Source organism: Engystomops pustulosus, chromosome 7 (genome assembly GCF_040894005.1).
Source record: "Engystomops pustulosus chromosome 7, aEngPut4.maternal, whole genome shotgun sequence".
NCBI classification, from domain to species: Eukaryota; Metazoa; Chordata; class Amphibia; order Anura; family Leptodactylidae; genus Engystomops; species Engystomops pustulosus.
The window spans coordinates 123065231-123078753 of NC_092417.1; the positions used below are offsets into that span (position 1 = coordinate 123065231).

Consider the following 13523-nt stretch of genomic DNA (forward strand, 5'->3'; position numbering starts at 1 on the left):
ATGTTAAGTGGTAGATCCTCCGCTGTGTGGTGTCGCTGGCTGGCAGGCAGGACTGAGGTAATGGCTGCAGCCTCCTCCCTCACTCACCCTCAATATGGACACTGGAGCCTGCACACACATAGTCAGGGCTTGTGTGAGGAGCTGCTGGGGGAAGGGCTGCAGAGAGGAGATCTGACAGTCTGTGCAGGGCCGGTTCTAGACAAAGTGGGTCCCTGGGCAAAACTAAAATGGGGCCCCAAAATAAAAATGTTTTATGACCAGTCACAATCAGTAAGAGGCTCCTTTAGTATCGTAAAACAAACTGTAATATGGGAGAATTTTATAGGAGATAGATGATAGGGAAATAGATGAGCAGCACCATGCCTCAGTGGTTAGCACTACAGCCTTGCAGCGCTAGTCAACATCTGCATAGAGTTTGTATGTTCTCTCTGTGTTTGCTTGGGTTTCCTCCGGGTCCTCCGGTTTCCTTCCACACTCCAAAAAAATTTGATTGATTAGATTGTGAGCCCCATTGGGGACAGGGACTGCTGATCTGACAAGCTCTGTGTAGTGCTGCGTAATCTGTGTGCGCTATATAAATAAAGAATTATTCATTATTATTATGATAGAAGATGAATATGAAAGATGATAGAGATTTCTAGATGCAGAACTATAAAGTAGATGATATATACAGGAGGTGATATATACAGTAGATGGATATTAGAGGTAAATACAGTAGAAGAGAAATAGAAGATTGATTAATAAATATAGAAAATGCGACATACATAAATGGTCAGATTATAGGAGATGATAACTATATAGATAGATGATAAGCAACTGCACCGGGAATTTAACCCTTTCACTGCCAGGCATTTTGGATATTTTGTTGCGTTATTGACCAGAGCAATTTATACAATTTTGAGGTTTAAAAATAAAATCGAAATTACAGCAAAAACAATTAAAGTAAACCCAACAAACCATATATTTTCTGAAAGCAGACACTTGCCCCATTTTTAAAATTGCGTTATAAAGTTTATAGACATAGGCGCCTCCATGCAATTTTGATTCAAATTTGACTTTGATGGCCAAAAATATGATGAACAGAAAATATTTACCTTCACATTTCCTAAATGTAATAGGATGGACATGTGTAGAGTTCACAAATGTCCCTTATTGATATGTTCACATGAATAAATCCACATAATATCACTAAAACTGAAATAACTAGATATCTGCTTTTCAGCTAGAAATTTTAAGACCGTCACAACCTGGAAAATATAGCAATAAAACAGAATAAAAAGTAAAGGCGCTATAAAACCTATAGAATTTTGAAAGCAGACAACCAGGCGATGCATTTGGCAATTAACATTCAAAATTTCCTCTAAAAAATGTACAAATCCAGATACTTATATAAAGAAAATATAAACCAGTAAGATGTGAGGAGATCATATAGACCCCACATGTGGATATTCACCAAAACATGCAACAAAGGGAACGTTACATCCACAGGGGACAATTTATGCAGAAAATTACACTGAGCGTCACACAGATCTATCATTGTATGCTCCTTACACAGTGGTTACCCAAATAAATAACTGTATATCCATAAACCAAACTAATGAAATAGCGAATGTCACGTTTAGATGTGCGCCATTGTATTATCCGCACCCTCCGCGCTTCATTAGAATGAGAGTGAGAACGTCTTAACATGGTTGTAAATAATGGAGGATGGTCGGAAATAAAAACTTTATTCCAGAACATGCGTGTGTTTTTGTTGCTACATATAACTTTATGGACATGTTCTGGGTTGCGGGGTTAATGTGTCGCCACATTATGCGAAGAGGATCGAATGTTCATAGTATCAGTTTTTTGTTTTTTTTGTTGAGAAAATTGACTATCACGAAATAAAAGGCAATAAGAGAGAAAGTGTGTTCTTAGATAGTTCTGCATAGAGAAGGGTTAAAAACATGAATATTAGTTGATTTTATTCCTTATCAGAATGTAGTAACATATAAAGTGAATATTTCCATCATCGGTGAGGTGCAGCAAATTCTCCCTGTAGCTGCCGGCTAAGAATCTGGAGGGGGGACACTTCAGGGGGCTGTATCTTTGGTTCCGTGACACATAGAACCTTACTTCTTTTTTCCTATGAAAGAAGAGTCTCCTCTTTTATATAACTAATATTAACTGTTAAACTGCCGTCGGGAGTGATTTTTTTTTATAAATAAATGGCACCTGATATTCTCACTTTAAACCTGAATTGCCCTGGGCAATTGCCCACTTTGCCTACCCATAGCGCCGGCCCTGAGTCTGTGGAAGGGGGTATAAGAGGCTGGAGGAGAAGGGTCCTGTGCTGTGGGGATAACGGTGCCTGTTCCCCTCACTGCCCCTACTATTAGCCTGAACCAGGAGTCTCTAGGAGGGCTGGGGATTGGGGCCTCTGTGAAAAGTTCTTCTCTCTGCTACGGCTGTTGTGCCCCTGCTCACAGACATCCAAGGCACAGGACAAAAAGGCACAGGCCCCAGATCCTTCCACCTAGCAATGCCCCCTTCGCTTCTACTTACAATTTTGTTGCTTGTATGTTTTCCAGATACCGTCTTTTTTTATCAAATTCAAACAAAGTATATGCTATTTTAATCAATTCAATAATTTTCCAGAACAATATTCATGTTAATGTTTTTTTTTTAATCTATATTTTGCAGAATGTATTGGCCAAAGCTCTGTATGACAATGTTGCGGAATCACCGGATGAATTGTCCTTTAGGAAAGGGGATATCATGACGGTGCTAGAACGTAACACTCAAGGTCTAGATGGCTGGTGGCTCTGTTCTCTGCATGGAAGGCAAGGAATTGTCCCTGGTAACAGGCTGAAAATTCTAGTGGGAATGTATGACAAGAAACAAGGAGATGACCAGAGCCAACAGAAACCACCTCTGCAACAGGTTCAGCAGCAGCCACCTCAAACTCCATTGCCTTATAACAATCAAAGTGTGTACAACGTTCTTTCTACAAATCAATACACCCAAATGCACTCATCTTTCCAGAGCCAGAGTACGGATAGTGTTTACTTGGTTCCTGCCACGCCTAAAGGACAGCAAACACATTACAAGACCCCTCAGGGGTCACAGCACCCTGGTCAAACAACTCCTTCTAAGCAATCTACCTTGTGTCAGACCCAGCTACAACAATTCTCAAGTCAAGATCAAGACATATATCAAGTTCCCCCATCCATGAATCAATCGCAGGAGCTCTACCAAGTGCCAGTAGGATCCACAAGCCCACCTCGGTCTCAGGACATTTATCAAATTCCACCTTCTGCAGGGACAGGACAAGACATCTACCAGGTGCCACCATCAATTACAACATCTCAAGAAATTTATCAAGTGCCACCATCCATGGATATGAGAGGAGGAGAAGTCAGAAAACCTCCAGGAAAGGTACAAACAATTCATTCAATATTTAACCTTTTCTTCTTCAAAAACTTTAAATAGAGAATATAAAAATCATTTAATATCATAAATATAATCATAAAACTCTCCATTATATTTTCTAGCCCTGAAAATATATATTTAGCCTATTTAATTAGTACTGATGCAAAATCATGAATATTATAAAAATACATAAAATATAGACAGTGGTTCTTTGTATAACGCTTGCCATCAATGCCTATACCTTAAATGGGATCAGTCTGTCCGCAAATGTTTTGTCAGACTAATGAACATTAAAGATCAGACAGTTGTACATGCACAATTTACGGTAATCATATCCATTAGCTATTGATCCAATAAGCTTTGATCGTGTTGCAGCCTGATAATCTGTTGCCTGGAGGAAATTTTTGTATGCTATAGCACTGCTTTTAGTGGTAACATACTAATTATTACAGAAATGGCTAATGTGTGAGTGTCGTAGGCTGACTCTTAAACAAATATTCCTAGGAGCGATCATTACTAATTATTGCCTACAATGATTTGTAAAGCGCCGCGGAATATGATGGCGCCATATAAATAAAGATTATAATTATTATCACTACAGTGTGTCAAGTTTACATTTCTCTGCAGCATATTACATAGGACAATGTACTGCTGACCAGGAAGCACCTTTTATGTTAAATAAAATAATACCGTATATACTCGCGTATAAGCCGACCTGAGTATAAGCCGAGACCCCTAATTTTACCACCGAAAACTGGGAAAACCTATTGACTCAAGTATAAGCCGAGGGTGTAGTATACAGCCAGCCAGCCCCACATAGCATACAGCTTGCCCCAGTAGTATACAGCCTGCCCCAGTAGTATACAGCCTGCCCCCAGTAGTATACAGCTTGTCCCTTTGCAGTATACAGCCTGCCCCCAGTAGTATACAGCTTGTCCCCTTGCAGTATACAGCTTGCCCCCATCAGTATACAGCTTGCCCCCATCAGTATACAGCTTGCCCCCAGTAGTATACAGCTTGCCTCCAGTAGTATAAAGCCTGCCCCCAGTAGTATACAGCCTGCCCCTAGTAGTATACAGCCTGCCCCTAGTAGTATACAGCCTGCCCACAGTAGTATACAGCTTGTCCCCTTGCAGTATACAGCCTGCCCCCAGTAGTATACAGCTTGCCCCCAGTAGTATACAGCTTGCCCCCAGTAGTATACAGCTTGTCCCCTTGCAGTATACAGCTTGCCCCCATCAGTATACAGCTTGCCCCCAGTAGTATACAGCTTGCCTCCAGTAGTATAAAGCCTGCCCCCAGTAGTATACAGCCTGCCCCTAGTAGTATACAGCCTGCCCCCAGTAGTATACAGCTTGTCCCCTTCAGTATACAGCCTGCCCCCAGTAGTATACAGCTTGCCCCCAGTAGTATACAGCTTGCCCCCAGTAGTATAAAGCCTGCCCCCAGTAGTGCAAAGCCTGCCCCCAGTAGTATACAGCTTGTCCCCAGTAGTATACAGCCTGCCCCCATCAGTAAAGTCTGCCCTCAGTAGTATACAGCAGCCCCTATTAGTATACAGATAAAGAAATAAACTTAATACTCACCCTCCGTTGTCCAGATGTTCGTCGCGGCTCCCGGCGGCTTCTTCACTCTTCTCTGGCCGGGAGATCGCGCCGGCCGTCGCACACTGTGATGCAGTGCTGTAGCCGCTGATGACGTCATCCGCGGCGACAGCGTCGCATCACAGTGTGCGACGGCCGGCAGATCGCATGGACGCGACTCTGCCGGCTAGAGAAGATAGAAGAAAGAAGAGAAGACACGGGGAGCCGCGACAGAGATCGGGAGCCGCCGGGAGCCGCGACGAACATCGGGGACACCTGAGGGTGAGTATTTTTTTTTATCATTAACTCGTGTATAAGCCGAGGCAAGGTTTTTCAGCACATTTTTTGTGCTGAAAACCTCGGCTTATACACGAGTATATACGGTAGCTACCATCAAAATCAGGCACTGTGACTGTGGTAATCTTATATTTTGTTATCCATTGCCTCCTTCCTTCTAAAATCTACTTTTAAAATTATGCTAATGAAGCAGAAAGGCTTTGGGGTTGTTACCAAAGCCCCATGCTGTAGTTTCAATGCTGTTCACTGAATTTTGGTAAGTAGCATCATGTGTTTTACCTTTTACCATTAATGATAATCATCAACAATATAAAACAAATGATGCTACTTACCAAACTTATGGGTTTAGGACAAATACATATGTGTTTGGTGATGAATTTCGCCTCCTGTACAGGCGGTCCCCTATTTAAGATCACCCGACTTACAGACGACCCCTAGTTACAAACGGACCTCTGGATGTTGGTAATTTACTGTACTTTAGCCCTAGGCTACAATAAACAGCTATAATATTTACCAAATGTGTCTGCAATAAAGATTTATTGTTCATCCTGGTTCTTATGACAATCCAACATTTTTAAAATCCAGTTGTCACAGAGACCAAAAAATATTTGACTGGGGTTTCAATTATAAAGTATACAGTTCCGACTTGCATACAAATTCAACTTAAGAACAAACCTACAGAACCTATCGTGTGCATAACCCGGGGACTGCATGTATCTGCAATGCATTTGAAAGCGGAATACAAATGCATCATGTCAAAGCAGCCTAATATCCCCTGCTCATTCTGTGCAATAGGACCTGTGTGCTGGACAGATCCCACAGTCAGAACACTGTGCAGTGGAGTCCATGACTGACAGATGAAGAACAGAACACTGTAATAGTTGTAACACAATTCACTATGATGCAAGGACTCCCGTTCATTGCCGCCATCATGGGGGGTTAGTAGAACTGTTTTCAAGGGCCCCCCGTTTTCCAATCACAAGGGGAGTGGGCCCAAGGCGCTCACAACCCCCCCCCCCCCCTCCCACAACACTGTCGCTATTAGTCTAAAAAGAAAAAAAAACTATACTAACCTTACAGCTTCTTCTCCCCGGCATCAGAGCTACGGGCTGAGGCTGGAGGACAGGGGGCTGCGGGCTAAGGCTGGAGGACAGGGGGCTGCGGGCTAAGGCTGGAGGACAGGGGGCTGCGGGCTGAGGCTGGAGGACAGGGGGCTGCGAGCTGAGGCTGGAGGACAGGGGGCTGCGGGCTGAGGCTGGAGGACAAGGGGCTGCGGGCTGAGGCTGGAGGACAGGGGGCTGCGGGCTGAGGCTGGAGGACAGGGGGCTTCGGGCTGAGGCTGGAGGACAGGGGGCTTCGGGCTGAGGCTGGAGGACAGGGGGCTGAGGCTGGAGGACAGGGGGCTGAGGGCTGAGGCTGGAGGACAGGGGGCTGAGGGCTGAGGCTGGAGGACAGGGGGCTGAGGGCTAAGGCTGGAGGACAGGGGGCTGAGGCTGGAGGACAGGGGGCTGAGGGCTGAGACTGGAGGACAGGGGGCTGAGGCTGGAGGACAGGGGGCTGAGGCTGGAGGACAGGGGGCTGCGGGCTGAGGCTGGAGGAGGGGACTGGGGGCCGCGGGAGGAGGCTACAGGTGGAGGCTGGATGACGGGCTAAAGGAGGAGGCTGGGGGACAAGAGGCTGCAGGGGAGGCAAGAATGACAGGAGGAGGCTGAAGGACCGGAGGCTACAGGACAGAGGGCCACAGGAGGAGGCTGAAGGACCGGAGGCTACAGGACAGAGGGCCACAGGAGGAGGCTGCAGGACCGGAGGCTACAGGACAGAGGGCCACAGGAGGAGGCTACAGGAGCGGAGGCTACAGGACAGAGGGCCGCAGGAGGAGGCTGCAGGACAGAGGGCCACAGGAGGAGGCTGGAAGACAAGAGACTACAGATAACGAAGGCTGGAGGAAGGGGGACCACAACATGAGAAAGATAGAGGACAGGAGGCCACAATATGAGGAGGATGGAGGAAATGAACCAAATATGAGGAGGTTAGAGGACAGTTGCCACAATAAGAAGAGGATGAAGGACAGGTGCCACGATAAGAAGAGGATGGTGGACAGGAGGCCACATTATGAGGAGGATGGTGGACAGGAGGCCGCAATGTGAGGAGGATGAAGGACAGGAGGCTGCAATGTGAGGAGGATGAAGGACAGGAGACTGCAATGTGAGGAGGATGAAGGACAGGAGGCTGCAATGTGAGGAGGATGAAGGACAGGAGGCTGCAATGTGAGGAGGATGAAGGACAGGAGGCTGCAATGTGAGGAGGATGAAGGACAGGAGGCCGCAATATGAGGAGGATGAAGGACAGGAGGCCACAATATGAGGAGGATGAAGGACAGGAGGCCCCAATATGATTAAGTTGGAGGACACAAGGCCACACTATGAGGGGGGTAGAGAACAGGGGACACACCATGTGAGGAGGGGTGGGGCTAGGAGTACAGACAGTATTATGTATAAGTTTAGGGAGATAAATAAAAGTAGAAATCCAAATGTAAAGGGAGGATAAAATTAAAGAGGAGCGTTATTTGTTGCCGAGTTGCATCAGGGGGTGTTATATGGGGGTCCATTGGGGGTTAGTATATGGGTCCATTGGGGGGGTAGGCTACAGTAAGGGGCACTATGCTTGCAGGTGTGGCAATGTGGCCTGGTGTTGAAAAAATAGGGAGGCACTTTTTGTCCCTCTTTCATCTAAAAGTTTGGAGGTATAATGATGTTCTTCAGAAGCCAATGTCAACTATTCTTGAATGATTCTACGGGAATGTGGGTCTGATGTTAAAGGCAGCAGTTGCCTTCTGTGTCTGGAGGAGATGATGAAGTTGTAGCACCAGTTTTATATACCAGTCTTATTTAGGTGGTAAATGTAACATTAGCAAGGAAACATGTGACATGGCTGTGCAAAGTATCAGAAATAACTATCTAGATGTAAACAGTCAAATGTACCGACGTAAGAAAAATGTTTATTCCATTTATTTTAGAAAAAAGGCTACAGCTGGCAAGGCAATAATTACAAATTAACTCTAATTACAGCTCATTTAACACTCAACTCATAAAGGGGAAGACTGGCAAAAAATGTCCTGAGTTCTGTGGCTCTCTGTTTTCTGAAAATTAATGACAGATTACAATTTCGAACATTAGAAACCAGGTTACCGATAGGACAAAGTGACAACCATAATTATAATAGTAATGATTTAGGTTTTTTGAATCCTGGGTAAATTTGGTTTTGTGCCTCGGACTATGTTGTGTAATGTGGTTTATGTTTTTAAATGTATAATATAAAGTTCCGACTTGCATACAAATTCATCTTAAGAACAAATCTACAGAACTTATCTTGCCTGTAACCTGGGGACTGCCTGTACTACACTTGCTCTTAGCCAAAAGGCCAAGAAGAGTTCTCCTTATTGAGAGTTTGTCAATTAAGGCCGCCTTATAGACGTGTGGAGGCATCCTGTTATTAGACTTCTTGTAGATCATGTTTGCCAAAGCCTTTAGCAATTTAGCAGCACTAGAGATGGATAAGGGGTGTCAAGAGGACACTTAATAGAGAATAATCAACTGGTGGTCATGGATATTAGAGAATCGGTATTAAAAACTGAATTTACTTGTAGTAACTAAAGTGGTATTCCCCCAAAGACAAGTTTCTTAAATGAAAAAAGGAGTGGGTCGGACTGGGGTGCCTGGGGCCCACCAGTGAAAATGATTCTGGGGGCCCATGTGCTGCTTTTCAGAAATATTGCCTATTTTGCAGGATTGAGGGAGTGAAGCTTCCTGTCTTTTACCTCAGCAGCCAGAGAGTCCTGACCATAAAATGGCGCAGATGGATGGTCATGTGATTTCTATCTGACCATGATCAATCACCCTGCCAGGACCTTAGTACAGTATAGAATTCATGAATATAACAAAGGTCCTGGCTGGGCAGTTGAACCATTAAAATTATGGATAAAACACTACATGTGCTGCGAGCTGTCTCTCACTATCTCAATGGTTAGTCAGTGACTACAGTAGTAATCAGACAAAGGCAAGGATTAGGATCAAGTACATTACAGGCGACATATCTTCTTCCTTGGTCCAGAACTGCATTAAGACTTCTCCTTGTTGTCACAAACTTCACCACTGAGCAGCACATCTCCACACTTTACAACTAAAAATACCACAGTCGCTTGCAGTGTAGTGTCATCTGAGTCCAAAAATGTCCAAAAACTCTGCTCTTAAATTGCTCTATTCTAATTAATTTTGTTATTTATTTATATTCAGTGTCCTCAAATCAGTTATTTATTATATAGCCCCTCTAATCATTTATTTCATAAAAAATGTCCCTTTTTCTACACATAGGGGCTCATTTACTAAGGGTCCGCAGACCGCACTATCACCGGTTATTCTGATGATTTCCGATGTGCGGCGCCTTTAACTGGGGATTTTGGCGCACGCAAACAGATTTTGGCGCAATGGTGCCAGCTTTCATTCAACACAAAGCGGGGGGGGGGGGGGGGTTGGATGATCCAACTGATTCAGACTTAGCGCGGGACTTAACATTTAAATTGTGTCGCAAGCCAAGCAGGATATCGGGCGCACGCTGGTAGTGAATCGTGGCAGCTGTGCATTCTTGTCGGGGAACGCTCCTAGGGGATCGCGCAGGGACGGGTAAGTAAATTTGCCCCATAGTGTTCTATTATAATCTCAGACATTCCTGGTCCCCCTCCAGACCCCTTGTCCTCCTCCAGAGCCCTCTGATTGCAAAGTCTCCCGGCCATATCGCACTGTAACTTTCAATGGCATGTGCATCACTAATATGCCATTGCCATTGCTCACTTTCTTTTCAGTTAAAGTATATGAGCGGCTGGTGGCAGCCGCATCGTATACTGTTACTAAAACTGGCAGGGGCCTCCTATGGCTACAGAGGTGCTAACATAGAATCAGGTGTCGGGGCCCACCGGGGTGGGACAGTCCGACCCTGAAAAGGAGGCATTGTTTTCCATTTCCCACCTTGAAAACCGTATTTGCATATTTCCCAAAATTCCGTGTGGAGCATCAATTGCTTTTAGTTTCCACACACCTATAAGGTGACCTCAACTGGCAAATTCTCCATAAGGAGAACTCTTACTTCCTGACCCTAGTAAATAGCCTCTCACACAGCCAAACCAGTTCCCAACAGTGTACTGCAGAGACACAACCAGGTCAAAACAGTGCTGTCTACAGTTTGGAATATGTTCCTTCTGAAATAGGTGGCTTAATCACACATGTTATTAGACTTCTTGTAGGTCATGCTTGGTGTTAAGGGGGCTTCCTTTCAATGTAGCAAAAGGAGGCATTGTTCTCCTTGCAGTATCTGGTATTGCCCGAATGGCAAAAATTTGTCTTAGTCAATTTGGGTTTATGACATAGAAACAACTGAGGCAGCTGAGACTTGGTTGATGTTCAAAGTTTTCATTTGTTATGGCTTGAATAATACAACAGAAAATGCGTAGTTTGCCAAAGCCTATTTAGCAGCACTAGAGATAAGAGGTGGCAAGAGGACACTTCATAGAGAATAATCAACTGGTGGTCATGGGTATTAGAGAATCGGTATTAATAACTAAATTAACTCGTAAGAAAGGGGTATTCCCACGAAGACGAACTTCTTAAATGTACTCGGGATAACAAAATAACACATTCTCTAATTCACTGTTATTAACAAAAATACAGCATTTCACAGATATAATACCAACCCCTCTCTTTCAGTCCTGGAGTACAGAATTTCAGTTGCCTCTAGACGCTAGTACAATGTTTACAAGCCAGATGAAAGTGTATATAAACCTGTACCCTGATAATCTAACCACATTGTCAGCTCACAGAACTTTATTATCTTTATATTGTAAACATCACTAGGGGATTGAAAATTGAATTTTCTTTGAATTTTCTTTCATGGGAAACCCCCTTTAAGTAGACCATTCTTTCCTGTAGTATAAGTAAGTATATGCAGCTTGGCAAAACGGAAAAAGGTGAAAAGCTGCTGCGAAAAGTGTTTTTACCTCCGAAAGGAAAAAAAGTATTGATCATTTGAAATTCAGTTGCCTGATTCTTATCTTTACTGAAATCTGAGGTCTGGAGACCTCATGAAATAATGTTGAAATAATTGAATTTGGCCAAAACACATCCAATGTGAATGGTCAACTAAACAATAAGTTAATTTTGCAGCACAGCCTGTGCATCATTAGTTAGAAAAGTCCCATCTTTACAAAACTTTGTCTTCAGCTTCAGTTTGAAACCCATGTTTAGGGGTAAACTTAAATTAGTGTTTACTCTACAATAGTAAAGTTTTCTCTGAACATTATTCTAGTAAAGAGTGTTGAGCATGAAAGAATGAATATGGATTTCCAAGAGTGGACAGATGGACCAGTGCGTATAAGCCAACATGATACGGCAGTTTGCTGTCTTTATAATAAATTGCTGATCAGATGAGAATAAGGTACATTTATCTGAGAAAATGTACAAATGTCTTCCTACTATTATAAATGTTGTGGAATTACAGTCAACCTAGGATTGGTTTCAGCTTTGCAAACCTATATATATGTTAAGCTCCGCAAGGTCTTCTGGACCATTGATGATTTGTTTGAAGAGGCTGCTTACTTATAAATCCAAGAGTGGAATAGCTAGGAGGCCTACCATGACTTTGTTGAGGCTTTGTAGCAAAGACCAGTAACTAGTGGGAACAAGCATTGGTAGGAACAATCATTCTGATTATTGCCCTTTCTTATTAGGTTTCTGACCTTCTCACAAATACAACATACACATACAGTGGCCCACGTTTATTAGAGTAGTGTTTGCAGCAGTTTTGTGTTGGAACTGTGTCCGAATAGACAGAAAAAATTGGGCGGCATGGTGGCTGAGTGAGTAGCACTTCTGCCTTGCAGTGCTGGGGTCCTGGGTTTGAATCCCACCCAGGTCAACATCTGCAAAGAGTTTGTATGTTCTCTCCGTGTTTGTGTGGGTTGTTTAGATTGTGAGCCACATGGGGACAGGGACCAATTTGACATGCTTTGTGCAGAGCTGCGTAATCTGTGTGCGCTATACAATTAAAGAATTATTATTATTATTATACAAAAATGTGCACCAAAAGGAGTGTTCCGCTGAACAGTTGGATCGTGTGCCACAATTCTAAAGCATGAAGAAAGTGCACCAGAAAAAAATGGTTCATTCTGACGGAGAAGTGCAGGGGGCGCCAGATTCATGAAGAACGTGCAACACATTTCGCGAATCTGTTGCACACTACAAACAAACTGCACATAGTGCATTTAGCACTAGTTTTGGCATCAAATGGTGATTGGCAGCCGGAGGATTTCCATGAGTATTTCAGACTTTTGTATTATTTATCATTTAAGAAATTTTACAGTTACTGTCCAAACTATAAAACTTAGGAATTTGTTACCACAAGGTTAATTCATTGCAGAAAGTGTAAATGTATTTAAGAAAATGTTTAATATCTTCCTTGTAACAATGGATATCAAGAATTTATGATATCAATATAGAATAGTGATGCATGTACCATATAGGTGTCCTATTTGGTCAGTATGACTTCTACCTCAGCTTCCCTTATGCCAGTTAATGGAACAGAATACAGATTTTTAGTTCAAATTGAAGGGATAGGGGGAGAAGGGATTTTGCCAAGACTTCCTGTCAGTAAAATCAATGAAAAACGCTGAAACCAGCCTTTCCCAAATCTAAAATGGCAGATAATGGCATGCAATAGACTGGAATTAACCACACAACATATGAAATAAATTGGATGCTGACTTTAATATCTTCATAATATTAATGAAGCCTACGCTTTGCTGTATTTGGTAGAAAAGATCAGCCATTATCTGCACTTTGTATACATTTTCCTTACTCCTTTCAATGTCACATCTGTGTTCTAATAATTAGCCAGCGAGTCTGCTCCACGGCAGTCAAAAAGGAAGACGATCAGATCTCTGCCTCTTGTCATCTCTCTTCCCTGCTTATCAATCCCCAGTGTCCCTGGCCTAACTCCCCCTTCACGCTCACACACACGCTCATCTTTTTTACCCCAGTGAATAGGATTGGTATAAATAGAAGATGATGTAATGCTTTTCTCTCAAGAGATCAACTCCGTCAATGTTGATTTTAATGGCGTCTGTGAGTGTTCAACGTACAGATGAAATATTAGAATACATGCATAAATAAAATATAGACCATGGTC

The 13523-nt window shown here is 43.3% G+C and overlaps 1 protein-coding gene across 1 annotated transcript in view; it reads left to right on the forward strand.

The window, feature by feature from the left end:
• Positions 1–13523, forward strand: part of BCAR1 (BCAR1 scaffold protein, Cas family member) — a 130311-nt gene that overhangs the window by 66711 nt on the left and 50077 nt on the right. Inside the window, exon 2 of the mRNA XM_072117725.1 lies at positions 2683–3417. Coding sequence (XP_071973826.1) covers positions 2683–3417 — 735 coding nt within the window. The remainder of the gene's footprint in view (positions 1–2682; positions 3418–13523) is intronic.